Raw genomic sequence first — 17,205 nt, forward strand, 5'->3', positions numbered from 1 at the left:
AAACCTCTTTTTATGCTCATATAAAACGACAGATTCTGCATTAAAACATAAAGTTTGTGTGAGTTGGAGTTGAGCCGACAGCCTAAGGATGACAGTTTTAACTTCTACTCTACCAACTAAGTTATTGAAAGCGACATGCAAGTAATCCCACATGTCCAAACACCAGTATGTTGGCAAGAAACACAGCCAGTTTTGGATGTTTCAATTGTTAAGTTCATTTGACACAAAGAAGAAAGATCGCATTGTATAAGTTGTTCAGCTACAAACAGATATATCTTTTGATAACATTTGGAATCATACTGGACTTTGTGTACATGAATGGAGAAAGGCCATAAATGGTTAGAATAACATTCAGTGCTTTTGGAGAAAAGTTTCGAGAGTTTTGTCATGTAGTGAGAGAAATGAGTGGCTGAAATATCAGGCATTAAAAGTGCAATTTGCACTCATGGAAAGAAAATTGCTTTCATGTGGACCGCATTGAGATATCGATCTGCCTGTGGAACATAACACCTCTTAAGAGGCTAGATTTGTGCTCTCAAGCTGCGATGGTGGTTTTCTCATGGCTTCTAAAAGAAGAGGCTGTGGTCAGGGTGGAGTGAGTCTTTGATAACCAAGATTGTTGTTGTTTTGGCCTTCGAATAGACAATGGCATTACCCAGTGTCAGGTCTTTCTCAGTAAACTGCAGAGAATGATATAGAGGGCAAGAAATGGTCAAGCACAGTTTTATTGGGTGTGTGTCTGTAAAAAACACTACAGCTCTCTGATACATTTTTGGTTCAAGATTTAATCATCATGCAAATGATTGTGATTAATGCTTTGTCTGTTTAATTCAAATATTATACTATAAACCTAATATTTTAATAGGGTTGGCAACTTTCTAGATCCGATTACTACATGTGTGTGAAGTACAGGTGCTGTAGCTATACGGTATACAATTGTCCACAGTAGCCTAATTATAATATATACAACCAAAAATCCATCTAAAATAAACACCAGAAACCTGGACTAAGGGTAATTTACATAAGTGCATTAAATCTAGGTAGGACTGCTCAATAGATAGGATAACAGCAGAACAATTGTCCCGCCGTATAAGCAAAATGAGAGCCTGCTAAGGCCGCCAAGAGGGTGCCAAAGACCATGTATTTATTTCTATTTGTTTTTTACCTATGTTATGTCAGTGGCAGCTCAGATTTCTGCATAGGGCCCCAAACAGGCTTGGGCCAGCCCTGGTATCACAGTGTCGTGCACTGGAAAACCATCAAGCCTGTTGACTATGCTACCAGTGTTGTTCATGTAACTGTGCAAATAAACTGCAAACACAATTACTTTTAGAAGTATCATCCAGTTTATTTTCACAATTGCCAAAATGTAATGAATCACAGCCAGTGTTCACAGCTGGAATGTATTCCTGGCTGATGTGCCCTGTTTCTGGTTACAAAAAAACAAAAAAACAAAAAACAAAATAAAAATTTAAATTGGTGGATGAATTTTCAATGAAAGTACTTCATTCAGCAGCCATTAATGATTCTTATATCCAGTATGAATAAATTGAAATTCCTATCCTTGTATCAGGTGCAGCAATTATGTGTAACAATTGTGAAGCAAAAAAGCAATAGCAACATTTTAATATAACAATATAGGTAATATAGAACATGATCTAATGATATTAATTAGGCTATGCAAATAACACAACTACTTCGGTAGCAGATCATTCATGCCTGTTGAATAGGCAGTTTTCTGCTTTGCAGATACTTGAAATCTTTTACTAATCTTTCCCCAAATCCAGTAGGAGCTGCCTTTTACATTAACATGCCAGGATACACACTGACTGGATGTTTAATCTTTCTAATGGGTAAGCTATATTCTTATAGTCAAGAAAGATATTTTTTAATTATTAATCAGTTAAGGAAGTCAAGCTATTGCATTTTGCTGAGATGAAGGAATATTGCATAACCCTGTACTGGCCAAATAATTAGATTTGATGTTCTATTTTGTGGATTAATCCCATAACTGAATTATTCACATGGTTTTATAGCCATGGTTAATACTTGCTGTCAAAATGCTGAGGTTCATAAGAACCTCTTTCCTTCATAAGGAAGCTTCCTGTTTTTGAAACAGGTAGTTTCAGCATACTAGCTCTTACTGCTCTCTATCTGTTTAACAAATGTTTTGTTGGATTTAACTACTTTCTACCTGGAAACTGGCAACTTCCATGGAAAACTATTTTATCATCACAAACTATATCTAAGGAACTACCACAAACATAAGTAATGTTAACATTTTGCTTTTTCATCATGACTTATGTTCTGCTTCAGAGCACTGAATGCAGCATGTTTATTCTTCGTCATTAGTGGCAGTTTTATCTGTGAGAAGTGTAGATGAATTGCTAGTCTGACAGACAGTACGCATCCAGACAGCAAGGCGAAAGGGTGACGTTACGACAAAGTAGACAAGCTTCCACCAGCTCATGAGACCACTACACATCCCCAACATTAAGTAACAAAATCCCAGAGACCTTCTGCCTGTACTGGCCAGACTTCAGATCAGAAGGTGAGAGAATACAGTCATGTGTTGTGTGGCTCAGATTGTTCACACAGTTAGTAACAGTCCAAACACTTTAATTATACTGTACAGCATGAGACCTGGAAATGTGTGTGTGTGTGTGTGTGTGTGTGTGTGTGTGTGTGTGTGTGTGTGTGTGTGTGTGTGTGTGTGTGTGTGTGTGTGTGTGTGTGTCTTCTCCCCAGGCTGAGCTCCAGCTTTGTACTGTCCATCATCAGAGAGATCTATCAGACTGGCTCTGCCCACTGTGTGTCCAGCTTCTTGAATTCAGCAGAGAACTGCATCAACCTGAACAGCAGAGAGCTGGACTCTGTCCACTGTGCTGCCCTGCACTTCACCCTCCAGCACTGCACAGCAGTCTCTCTCAGCCTGCTTTTCACCTCCATACCAAAGGCGGAGCTGGAGAGCATTGAGCAACTGCTCTAACACGTCTCCCGTCTCAGGCTTGAACTTTTCTCACAATCAGAATTTTAACACAGAACTGGTCTGTTTAGGGAGTGTTCTATAAACGTTTATGTACGTTTATGTGTTTTTCACGAGTTTCCTCAAAAGTCATTTTGTGCCAGCATCACTTAGGTTTTATTGAGACTCCTGTGAGGTAATCAGCAATATCCATGGATATTTACTTCAGAATAAAATGACTTTCTGGAGGAAATTGTTAAATTTAGGTGAAATATTTATATTAACCTGAAATTAACTGCCCTGCCACTGTCTGTGTGTGTTTTGTTTTCTCCGTGTTGACAGGCTGCTGTTGCTGAGGCTGCTCCACTGCTACAGTGTCTCTGAACTACAGCAGGGGGCAGCAGCAACAGATCTGCTCTTCGCTCTGCAGCACAGACTGGATTTCTCCTGCTGCTCTGCTCTGGACCTCACAGCAGACACACAGAAACACACACTGACTCTGAGCACTGAGGACTGCAGAGTCGTCTCCATGGTCATCCAGAGAGCTCTCTCTCTCTCACACACACACACACACACACACACACACACACACACACACACACACACACACACACACACACACACACACACACACACACACACACACACACAGCTCACTCTACATGGCTGTGAGGGCAACTCTTCCCCATTTTACACACAGTCACCCTTCAGTAAGCCACTGACTCAACACCACACAAACTAGGGAAACATTCTGGAAAAGGGAAAATAATTTTATCATTTGAAACAAAATGTGTGTAAATAGCATTAATGTTAGTAGTTATGTGAGTGTGTTAGTGTTTTGTGACTCTACATGTTGGAGAATGTTGAGTGTGTTCAGCAGCAATAAAGCCATGCTGCTCCAGTTCCTGTCTCTTCTCTGTGTGGGGACTGATGTGGAGTGTGTGAGACGCGCTGTGGCTCTCTCCCGGGCTCTGGGTAAGATGGTGATCCTCAGTCAGACCCGGCTGGACCAGCAGGCCTGTAGGTCACTGGCACTGTTTCTGGAACATTCTGAAGGGCTGTCAGAATTGGACCTTAGCCACTGTCAGCTCACTAACCACTGCCTGCAGATGCTGTTCGCACACCAGCACAAAGCCCACATCCTGGAGTGAGTGGACAAGCGGGAGGAGGGATGTGTAGAGAGTCTTGATTGTTGAGTGCACAGTGAACACTAACATAGATATAACACATTTTACTCTTTTTCTCACAATTTAACACAAAATCCGGCATGTGACTGAACATAGAAGCTGTGTGTGTTCATTGTAAAGCATTGTAAAGCATTCCTTGAAAGGCTCTATATAAATGTAACTTTGCTCATTCAGTCATATCCTTTGTTCCTTCAAGGACTTATTTTTTTCAAAAGCAAACAGCAAAAAGCTTGATTTTCTTGGTGATTTTATTTGGAAATGACGACCTCTCTCACTGGCTGCCTGGTTCACTGATCACTTCCTGTACTTGGCAAGATGGACCTCTGTGGTCTACAAAATATCCAGACTGCTTGTAGAAACACATGTTCTCATTAAAAAGAGAAATAAGGCATAACAGACTCTTTATGATTTACAGTTTCATGCCTGATAGATAACAAGTCATGTGTACAAGAACTGAAAGAAATGATATTTTGTTTAAAATGTCAGAATGCATAATTATCTGGCCATTAATGACTCAGGTCCACTGACACAAATATACTATTTATTTCTTTGCTTATTCATTCATTTGCTAATTCAGTCATTCGTTTATTCATTCATTCGTTCATTAATTTAATTCATTGATATATAAATCTACAGGTGTTTGTACTACTACGCGGTGATTTAGTAGAGGGAGGTGTGTTTGGGAATCCTGAACAATGTGGTAATTATAATCCATCTAATTTCAGCCTCAGTCACAATGACATCACTGATGTGTCAGCAAAGAGGATCTATGATACTTTCTCCACCAACAACAATATTCACACTGTGAGGTAACTGTGTGTGTGTGTTTAGGCATGTAAAATAAGGCTGTATTTATTTTAGTTTAAAATTTCAAATTTAAAAGCCTATTTTGATTTTATAGGCTCTTCAACAACAGATTTACAGGCATACAAATCTTCCTCTCAGACAAGTGCTTTGAAGTCTGGTGATGTTGATGTGTTGTTGGCACTGTAATGATGAGATTTGATTTTTCTAGATTATTGGGACTATCCAAATTATATTTTTGTTTTAAGTGAAAAAATGTAATGATTAAAAAACAAATTTTAGTTATCTTATACATTTTAAGATTACATATAAAAATCAAATATTCAAAATTTATTTATAAAGTACTTTTTAAAATTGTATTTTATTTTATTTTATTTTATTTACAACAGGTGCTATTATAAAGCAGCTTTTCAAATGTCCAAGTCCAAGCCCCCAGTAAGCAAGCCAAGGGTGACAGTGGCAAGGAAAAGCTCCCTAGAGCATGAGGAAGAAACGTCGAGAGGAACCAAGACTCAAAGGGGGTCCCATCCTCCTCTGGCTGTTTAAAGAGAGACATAAATAAAAAAATGAAATAAGCATTTAATGTTTAGTCCAACTTTCTGGAGGTTCTAGACTTGTGTGCATGTGTCCGAGACCCAAGTCGCAAGAGAACGTCCATTAAGGGCAACAGAGAGTAGCTGGTTGGGGTGGAGGTGGTGTGGGCTACAACAGGGGACATCAGGGGATGATGGGAGTAGCCAAGGCATCTGAGACAGGATGAGGCTCAGTAACATCACAACATCAGGGGTAGGTGTACCTCGGCAGAGTCCACTATCAGTCCAGTGTATTAGAGCAATGATGTTTGATTCCTACTCAAAGAACATGTGATATTTCCAACATTCACTTTAGGTATCAATGAAGTTGTGACATCAAGCAAAGGAGGACAGTGAGACATGAGTAGACAAGCACAAGTTGGACCTATTAGGGACAATGAAACAAAACCTGAAGACAAGACAACAGAAATGAAAGCCTGAGTGAGCTGAACTGAACTGAGTCAAACTCCTACCGCTATATGGACCTAGCTCTGTAATATAGTTGAAACTGTAAGTTGCTATAGATAAGCGTGTCTGCCAGATGTCTGCTCACATTAAGCAGTGCAGTTGTGCAGTGTGAACATGACATCTGTCTTTTACAGCAAAATCTAATTATTTTATTATTCTTTAAATGTCTTTAAATGTCTTCATGGTCTAGCAACTCATAATGGCATTAGCACTTGAAAGCAAAAAACAACAACAAAAAAAAAACAACAGCAAAACAAAAACATCTCAAAACACACTTATTGCATTGAGTTCTGTTTAGATGACTTTTGATTTTATATTAACACATCTACTGTTATCTATTTACCTTTTCCTTTTATCATTATATATGTCATTTTATTTTTTATCCTTTGGGCAATTAGTCTCTTCTCAATGTGTTTTATTTTTTGTGTGCAGAGAGAAGGGGTAAGAAGATGCATATACAGAGGTCTGGACTAGCCGTGCTGTCAAAGGTTAGGGGAAATGAAATAAATAAATGTTCCAAAATGTTTTTTTAAATAGTTTAGTATCCAACATTTTAAATTCTAACATTTATGGTTACCCCCAGCAGTGATCAGTGGTAGCTCAGTGGTTAAGATACTTGACATGTAGTCAGAAGCTTACCGGTTCCAGCCCTACTGCTGCCAAGTTGCCACTGTTGGTTCTCTGAGCAAGGCCCTTAACCCTCAATTGCTGAAGATATACTCACTCGTAAGTCACTTTGGATATAAGTATCAGGTAAATGTATGGTTATGTTTTTTATAATCTTGTCGACACAAATGTCATATTCAACCAGAATATGTAAAACACACTGTCAAATCGTGTTTATAAAAATACGTTTCAGTTTTAATTAATTTCTATAACTTCATGTCACTTATGTTGATATGGTTGTTGGCTAAGACAACAATGGCCACAAGAGGGAGACAAAGAGCTTCCCTAGTAATCAATGAAAACAGGCATACCCTGTAACTGTATGCTATACTATTCTTTTATTTTATATTTTTCCTTGATGTCCACTTACAATGTCTGCATGGCTTTATGTTCCAAAAATAATCATAATCTATTTTACACAAATATTTTCCAACCTGTTTATCTTGTAGAATGAAATAGGACATGTATTACATTACGAATAAAGAATTCTGCGCTGCATACACTTAGACATCGGTAATATAACTTGTAGTTATATAACTTCTAGTGAAAATCCTTGAAGCAGTCAACACCATCATCTGAGTGAGCTCCATTTAACCCTCTGAAGTTAAACAAAGAATTGCAGCTAAATGTGTGAACATTATCACATGTGTCAGTTCATAACAAGTTAAGCTTCATAATAAGTCACGAAGTCAAGAAAATTTATACCTAAGCATTACTTTGTTTGATATGTTTATGGATGTATTTGGGTATAACCAGGTCATTTGCCTGTTTTTATGTATTGATCTTTATTGCTCCAAAAAACTACTCACGTCTTCCAATGTTCTTGATCCCCACTTGTAAGAAATAGTAAATGGACTAATCCTAGTTGTGGATAAGTATAAGACTAAACAGCTGTGAACTAATTCCACACGAGGGGAGTCATCACTGGAAAGGTGTCCTGGTACGAGGCGTGCAGTGGTCCCTGTCCTGCGAACACAGAGAGACACAGAGGCGAGATACCAGTTAAAAAGGTTTGAGAAAGTACATCCTCCACTGACAAGATTCTGTTGTTTAAACGTAAATGGAACAGGTCTGCTCCTTCTCTCAGCCAATATAGAAACAGCTAACCGCACTACAACAAGTACACAAGGTGTAATGAACTTGCTATGAGAATGATCTCAGTAAGTAACTCAAAAAGGAAAGGAGCTTCTCCTTCCTGTTTTCTTTGTTCTCTTCTTGTTAGTGTTTGTATTTGCTCTTTCAAAACACTCCTGCACTCATTCCTCACACTAAAACATGAACCTGGTGTTGTTTACACAGTGACTTGGTGTGAGGCATCTGATCCATGATTTCCCCCTGGGGTCACAGGTCTCGTTTGTCGCCCTTTTTTTTCTCCTTAAGACAAAAACAAATTCAAATAAGAGCAGAAAAACTGAGCAGAAATAAACAACTATTAAAATTCTAGATGCACTGCGGAATGTTCAGAGAAAAACAAGACACTCCAGTCTCTATTGTATTTAATATGTGGTATTTAACTGTCAATATGGGGACATTACGACAAGGGAGTGGGCTCAGCTGACCTGTCTATGATTTTATTTTATTTTATTTTTTTAATCCTAGTCTTTGATTAAGTTAAGGAATTTTTCTTTCAAAGAAAAGAAAAGGGATGGAACATATGAAACACAAACATAAAAATAGGTATGCATTTATCTAATAAACTGATGACTACGATTAGGTGAGACAAGTTTTAGGATATAATAATAAGTGTATAATTTCCATCACACTTTTCACCTGAGTCTCCTGTGTTTCTGAATAAAAGAAAGTAATATAACACAAGCAGTTATACAATTTCCGAAAGGCATATTATTTAGAAATAAAGAAGAACTTGGTTATTATTTGGTTATTAGGACACATGAGGAAAGCATTTTAGTTGCATTCATTTTGCCAAAAACATCCATGACTGAAACAAGCTTCCTGTCACCACTGACCACCCTCCTAGCGTTCATGTCTCCACGGTTTCCCTGTCTAGTGTCTTTATTTTGATTTACTCCCTTGTTGTGGTTCCATTCCTTCGTTTCGTTTTCTGCACCCCTCATAATTTGCACTTGTGTCTGGCTTAATGCTCATTTGACCATGTTTTTAAGCCCTGTTTTAGTTTAGTCTTGTTGCTATTTATTGTAAGTCCAGCTGCTGTTTGTTAATCGAGGCTTCCGTGCATGTGAATATAAGCCTGAATGTTTATCCTCGCCCCAATGTTATAGCCTGCATCCCTGGTTTGTCTTCGTGCACTTTTCTTTACTTTAGTTTATCATGAATTCTCGGACTCTCCATGTTAATAATTTGACCCTGGACTTTGGATTTGCCCCTAATAAATCTCACTCTTTTCCACACACTGCTCATCGTTACACTTCCCCAACCTACTATATTTACATTAAAACTCCGTCAACAGCAGTCTTTAGCGTTGAGGGTTTTTTTAATCTTCGTAAAATTACATAATTTCTGCTGTTTCAGAAGTGAAGGATTTGCGTGCTCTAAATTTTCATCATGCCAATGCACAGAGGTTTTGGTATGGAGATTTTATCCCGATCTATAGGAGCAGGTGTGATGGACTATAAAGTTGACGAGAAAGAAACCATCCGTTTCGCCGTTTATGATATATTGATATTATGATATATTTATGATAGCCGTTTATGTCCATAGATGCTGCTATTACCAAAACTAGTACTGCGCTGATTCTTAGAGGACAGTTGATTTGACCGGATGTCGCAGCAATACGGCCGACTACTCCTGATCATAACGTATTCATGACACTCAGCCCTTTTTACGACTGAGGTGCTCACACGACAACGCGTGATCTTGCACCTTTTATGTGTTTTAAGAAAAACGCTGTGTTTTAAAGTGCAGCAGCGAATTTTCCTCTAACGCGTTACTAAACTCTGTGAGCAGAGTAATTTCTCCCATTGTGTTGAAATGAACAGGTGTCTGTTAAACTCATTCATGAGCGTATTTTAACGCGCGTTCAATATCGTCCGAGCTGTAATCTTTTGAATTCTGTAACCATGCGGCGTCATACGTATAACATTCTAGTCGCGTGGTGTGATAGCAACTGCTAGTCAGAATAAACAAGACAAACAGTAGTAGAAACATTTAAAAAAGATACGATTACAAAAGTGAGATGCATTTTTGGCAGAACAGCGTTAATCCTTTTGAAGTTAGTTGCAGCAATTCTCCCACTTTAGAGCCGACCTACATTGTAAGACATCCTCCTGTTGAGCTGGATATCAGTGTGTTAAGCAGGTTTCTGTTTTGTAGGAGGACGGTAAGCAGCTGGAAGATTCCACCGTGTCAGCGCATCGTAGAGTGAGTTATCAACACAGCTGGCGACTGTTACAACTAACACAGCACTTTAAATTTTGATATGAGCCCTTTTTAGATAGAGATTGCCTGTTAGGGATTAGAATGAGGCTCTGCAGCATCTCAGATTGAAAAAGAAAGTAAAGAACGCAGAGAAGAACAATATATATATATATATATATATATATATATATATATATATATATATATATATATATAATCTTTGTCGGCTGAAGATCTCTAGGGACCGAATACACATTGCTGGGTCATATGTCTCTGTATGTTCCAAATGGGAAACCATAAGGTGGAGGAGGAGTTGAGCAAAGAGACCCTGGGTGAATGTCGGAGAAAGACATGGGAGGACAACCGACGGAAGGCTGCACGTGTGGGGCGGTGTCTTGGAGGTCTAGACCTCGAGCTAGCAGTGCGAGAACTGCAAAGGGAGAATGTGGAGATCAAAGCTGAACTAAGAAGGCTGAGAGCACAGCTTGAGAAAGTAGGAAAAGTGAAACACTTAGTTACACTGCAGTGCACATCCAATGAAGCAATGTTCTGCTATACACAGCAGATGGTTTTAGATTGAAATAAGGAACTATAATTAAAGTCCAGGTAAATAGTGAGCATAAATGTGTTAGGGCATATCAACAAATGGATTGCCTATGGCACTACAATATCACTTACATTATATTTTTGATAGTATATCAAAGTGTGTGCACATGCATGTATTTAATAGTGATGCTAAATTAAATGCTTTTTCACAGTTGGAAAGCCCAAGGCCCAGTTTCCCCCTGGAGTCTCCCAAACCACGAGACAACAGGTTTCCCTCACTCTCCCTCAGACAGCCTACCAGATTTGCACCTGGTGAGCCCCACTGGTTCCAAGAAGCCCCATCATCCAGACCCTACAGGCCTTGCCGTCCACTACTGCCTCACTCAGATGTGAGGCCAGCACCAAATGCACAGGAGAAACAGTTCAAGGAGAAAAAGACACATGAGAAGAAGAAACTGAAACGTCATCAAAAAGACATAGAGCAGACAACGAAAGAAGCGAATGGAGCCTCGGAAGCAAGAACATGTGAGAAGAAGAGATTTCGAATTAGGATTGTATGGAAAGGATTTAAAGGAATTAAGTCTTTCTTTCAAAAATAGCTGTATGGTATAGAATTTCATGTCCTTTCCATATTAACATAACTTTACTCCTTTACTGCATGCAATAAGCCTGCCAAAATAATTTTCCAGGCATTTTTCATAGATATTTAATTGATTTATAATATGAATGTCTAACTTCTCATTTCAAAATGTGCTTATTAGTTCATGTCTGTTTTATAATGTAAATAAAGATATTTTCTTAAATAGGTGAAAAGTCTGGCCTCATCTTAATAGGTACAGTTGCATCATTTAAGTCCATTTAAGTTCCAAGTAAGATCATGTCATGATTTATTGACAAAATATTAAAAATGTATAGTTTTGAAAGGATTAACAGCTCAACATTTATTCAGTAAGAGGTTCAGGAGTAGAAAAAATGTTAAGAAGCCCCCTAGTCCCCCAGTCCCAGAGTCACATGCGAGGTTTAACCATCAAATATTAAAACCCTGAGAAATGTTCAGTCTGAGATCTGAGTGAATAGTTTAAGGAAGATATTTGTCCAACCGTCCATGTTCTGTCACAAAAATGGGGTTGCGGTCTGGACCTCCTTGACACCAAGAATTGTACAACCGTTTCCCTTTGTAGATGATGAATCTGCCCAACAACATTCCCAGTGATGTGGACGGTTATCTGTTCCCTCCCACTTCCACCTGTAGTCTGCTACATAATCTTACAGGATTTGTCATGGACCAGTGACAAATCCTGTCTCATCTACATTGTAGATATTCTGGGGTTTTGTTGTGAAATCTGTGAGATAAGCATATCAAAGCAGTGGTTGAATATTCCAGTATCAGCTGAGGTCCTCACTGTAGCCACAGGAAACTGTTCTGATTTGTGAATGGTCTGCTCAGGATGATCTCACATAAAACAATAAAATCATTTTCTCCCATTGGGGAAAGGGCTCTGAATTCCACTAGCCAGATTATAATCCAGAACAAGATGTAAAACATCTGTTTCAGTAAAGCTCCAACCCCAGTCACACATGACCTGCCAGGATTGTAAGAACACATGGACACATTAGCCTAAGCCATTTTATGATCACATCGTAACTTCATATTTGTCATTCATTTATTCCATCAAACAGCATTTATTTTGCATATCATAATTTCTTACTTGCAGCCAGTACAGCGAAAACTGATGCAAGTTTGTACTTGAAGGAACTCCTCATTAAAACACTCTAAGGTCATCTTAAATGGAGTGTAGTGGGCTTAAATGGTTTCAAAGCGACTAATGGTGAAAAAAGACAATGTGTTCATTTTTAAATAAAAGATATATTTACATGCATGGAGCCTAAATATTACGTGGACTAAGAATCATAAGAAGTATCTTTACTTAGAAACTCTGTTCTTTACCTTTTTCACACTATGAAACAGCTTTGTATTCACCTTAAACACTGTTTCAGGGCAAGAGATTGTGTTTTAGACTAAAAGGGAATGCATTATAAGAAGAATCTTTACTTTGAAACTCTGTTCTTTACCTTTTTCACACTATGAAACAGCTTTGTATTCGCCTTAAACACTGTTTCAGGGCAAGAGATTGTGTTTTAGACTAAAAGGGAATGCATTTTAAGACGAATCTTTACTTTGAAACTCTGTTCTTTACCTTTTTCACACTATGAAACAGCTTTGTATTCACCTTAAACACTGTTTAAGGGCAAGAGATTGTGTTTTAGACTAAAAGGGAATGCATTATAAGAAGAATCTTTACTTTGAAACTCTGTTCTTTGCCTTTTTCACACTATGAAACAGCTTTGTATTCACCTTAAACACTGTTTCAGGGCAAGATATTGTGTTTTAGACTAAAATATAATGCATTATAAGAAGAATCTTTACTTTGAAACTCTGTTCTTTACCTTTTTCACACTATGAAACAGCTTTGTATTCACCTTAAACACTGTTTCAGGGCAAGAGATTGTGTTTTAGACTAAAATATAATGCATTATAAGAAGAATCTTTACTTAGAAACTCTGTTCTTTACCTTTTTCAAACTATGAAACAGCTTTGTATTCAACTTAAACACTGTTTCAGAGCAAGACATCTTGTTTTTAACCAAACCGAATAACTTACAATGTGTTAAGAAAACACATATTTCAAGTGAAAAGAGTTTATACAGGGGAGAAAAAAGGTGTTTGTAATATGACAATTTAAAGTAATTGCAACTCTGTTTGAACACGTCTCACCACAACGAAACAGGGTTTCTATGCATTGTAATCGGCTTATACAGCATTTCAGAGCAAGACATCTTGTTTTTAACCAAACTGAATAACTTACAATATCCTAAGAAAACACATATTTCAAGTGAAAAGAGTTTATACAGGGGAGAAACAAGGTGTTTGTAATATGACAATTTAAAGTAATTGCAACTCTGTTTGAACACGTCTCACCACAACGAAACAGGGTTTCTATGCATTGTAATCGGCTTATACAGCGTTTCAGAGCAAGACATCTTGTTTTTAACCAAACTGAATAACTTACAATATCCTAAGAAAACACATATTTCAAGTGAAAAGAGTTTATACAGGGGAGAAACAAGGTGTTTGTTATATGACAATTTAAAGTAATTGCAACTCTGTTTGTACACCTCTAACCACAAAGAAACAGGGCTTCTATGCATTGTAATCAGCTTAAACACTGTTTCAGGGCAAGAGATTGTGTTTTAGACTAAAAGGGAATGCAGTATAAGAAGAATCTTTACTTTGAAACTCTGTTCTTTACCTTATAAACACATTGAAGCAGCATTGTAATCGCCCTAAACACTGTTTCAGGGCAAGAAATTGTGTTTTAGACTAAAATATAATGCATTATAAGACGAATCTTTACTTAGAAACTCTGTTCTTTACCTTTGTCACACTATGAAACAGCTTTATATTCAACTTAAACACTGTTTCAAGGCAAGAGATTGTGTTTTAGACTAAAATATAATGCATTATAAGACGAATCTTTACTTTGAAACTCTGTTCTTTACCTTTTTCACACTATGAAACAGCTTTGTATTCACCTTAAACACTGTTTCAGGGCAAGAGATTGTGTTTTAAACTAAAATATGAACACGTCTCACCACAACGAAACAAGGTTTCTATGCATTGTAATCGAATTATACAGCGTTTCAGAGCAAGACATCTTGTTTTTAACCAAACTGAATAACTTACAATATCCTAAGAAAACACATATTTCAAGTGAAAAGAGTTTATCCAGGGGAGAACAAGTTGTTTTAACATGGTTCTAATGTGACCCTTGAAAGTAATTGCAACTCTGTTTTTACACCTCTAACCACAAGGAGGCAACGTTTCCACGCATTATAATTGGCTTATACATAGTTTCAGAGCAAGAAATATTGTTTTTAACCAAACTGAACAACTTACAATATCCTAAGAAAACACATATTTCAAGTGAAAAGAGTTTATACAGGGGAGAAACAAGGTGTTTGTTATATGACAATTTAAAGTACTTGCAACTCTGTTTGTACACCTCTAACCACAAAGAAACAGGGCTTCTATGCATTGTAATCAGCTTAAACACTGTTTCAGGGCAAGAGATTGTGTTTTAGACTAAAAGGGAATGCATTATAAGAAGAATCTTTACTCTGAAACTCTGTTCTTTACCTTTTTCACACTATGAAACAGCTTTGTATTCACCTTAAACACTGTTTCAGGGCAAGAGATTGTGTTTTAGACTGAAAGGGAATGCATTATAAGAAGAATCTTTACTTTGAAACTCTGTTCTTTACCTTTTTCACACTATGAAACAGCTTTGTATTCGCCTTAAACACTGTTTCAGGGCAAGAGATTGTGTTTTAGACTAAAAGGGAATGCATTATAAGAAGAATCTTTACTTTGAAACTCTGTTCTTTACCTTTTTCACACTATGAAACAGCTTTGTATTCACCTTAAACACTGTTTCAGGGCAAGAGATTGTGTTTTAGACTAAAATGGAATGCATTATAAGACAAATCTTTACTTTGAAACTCTGTTCTTTATCCTTTTCACACTATGAAACAGCTTTGTATTCACCTTAAACACTGTTTCAGGGCAAGAGATTGTGTTTTAGACTGAAAGGGAATGCATTATAAGACGAATCTTTACTTTGAAACTCTGTTCTTTACCTTTTTCACACTATGAAACAGCTTTGTATTCGCCTTAAACACTGTTTCAGGGCAAGAGATTGTGTTTTAGACTAAAATATAATGCATTATAAGAAGAATCTTTACTTAGAAACTCTGTTCTTTACCTTTTTCACACTATGAAACAGCTTTGTATTCGACTTAAACACTGTTTCAGAGCAAGACATCTTGTTTTTAACCAAACTGAATAACTTACAATGTGTTAAGAAAACACATATTTCAAGTGAAAAGAGTTTATACAGGGGAGAAACAAGGTGTTTGTAATATGGCAATTTAAAGTAATTGCAACTCTGTTTGAACACGTCTCACCACAACGAAACAGGGTTTCTATGCATTGTAATCGGCTTATACAGCGTTTCAGAGCAAGACATCTTGTTTTTAACCAAACTGAATAACTTACAATATCCTAAGAAAACACATATTTCAAGTGAAAAGAGTTTATCCAGGGGAGAACAAGTTGTTTTAACATGGTTCTAATGTGACCCTTGAAAGTAATTGCAACTCTGTTTTTACACCTCTAACCACAAGGAGGCAACGTTTCCACGCATTATAATTGGCGTATACATAGTTTCAGAGCAAGACATCTTGTTTTTAACCAAACTGAATAACTTACAATGTGTTAAGAAAACACATATTTCAAGTGAAAAGAGTTTATACAGGGGAGAAACAAGGTGTTTGTAATATGACAATTTAAAGTAATTGCAACTCTGTTTGAACACGTCTCACCACAACGAAACAGGGTTTCTATGCATTGTAATCGGCTTATACAGCGTTTCAGAGCAAGACATCTTGTTTTTAACCAAACTGAATAACTTACAATAGCCTAAGAAAACACATATTTCAAGTGAAAAGAGTTTATCCAGGGGAGAACAAGTTGTTTTAACATGGTTCTAATGTGACCCTTGAAAGTAATTGCAACTCTGTTTTTACACCTCTAACCACAAGGAGGCAACGTTTCCACGCATTATAATTGGCTTATACATAGTTTCAGAGCAAGAAATATTGTTTTTAACCAAACTGAACAACTTACAATATCCTAAGAAAACACATATTTCAAGTGAAAAGAGTTTATACAGGGGAGAAACAAGGTGTTTGTTATATGACAATTTAAAGTAATTGCAACTCTGTTTGTACACCTCTAACCACAAAGAAACAGGGCTTCTATGCATTGTAATCAGCTTAAACACTGTTTCAGGGCAAGAGATTGTGTTTTAGACTAAAAGAGACTGCATTATAAGAAGAATCTTTACATTGCAACTCTATTCTTTAACTTTTAGACACATTGAAACAGCATTGTAATCGCCCTAAACGCTGTTTCAGGGCAAGAGATTGTGTTTTAGACTAAAATGTAATGCATTATAAATGGTATCTTTACATTGCTACTCTGTTCTTTACCTTTTAAACACATTGAAACAGCATTGTAATCGCCCTAAACACTGTTTCAGGGCAAGAGATTGTGTTTTAGACTAAAATGTAATGCATTATAAATGGTATCTTTACATTGCTACTATTCTTTACCTTTTAAACACATTGAAACAGCATTGTAATCGCCCTAAACACTGTTTCAGGGCAAGAGATTGTGTTTTAGACTAAAATGTAATGCATTATAAATGGAATCTTTACATTGCAACTCTGTTCTTTACCTTTTAAACAGCGTTTCAAAGCATTGTATTCGCCCTAAACGCTGTTTCAGGGCAAGAGATTGTGTTTTAGACTAAAATGTAATGCATTATAAATGGTAACTTTACATTGCTACTCTGTTCTTTACCTTATAAACACATTGAAGCAGAATTGTAATCGCCCTAAACACTGTTTCAGGGCAAGAGATTGTGTTTTAGACTAAAATGTAATGCATTATAAATGGAATCTTTACATTGCAACTCTGTTCTTTATCTTTTAAACACATTGAAACAGCATTGTAATCGCCCTAAACGCTGTTTCAGGGC

General features: G+C 37.1%; 1 protein-coding gene across 1 annotated transcript in view; it reads right to left on the bottom strand.

Moving 5' to 3' along the window:
- Positions 1–5,332: 5,332 nt before the first annotated feature.
- The window catches only part of tasp1 (taspase, threonine aspartase, 1), a 152,589-nt gene continuing 140,716 nt past the window's right edge, over positions 5,333–17,205 (bottom strand). Inside the window, 3 exon segments of the mRNA XM_081714853.1 lie at positions 5,333–5,494; positions 7,472–7,628; positions 7,958–8,036. Of these exon segments, the coding sequence (XP_081570979.1) occupies positions 5,333–5,494; positions 7,472–7,628; positions 7,958–8,036 (398 nt within the window).

This window comes from Electrophorus electricus, chromosome 5 (assembly GCF_041902795.1).
Source record: "Electrophorus electricus isolate QZ-2024a chromosome 5, ASM4190279v1, whole genome shotgun sequence".
Classification (NCBI taxonomy): Eukaryota; Metazoa; Chordata; class Actinopteri; order Gymnotiformes; family Gymnotidae; genus Electrophorus; species Electrophorus electricus.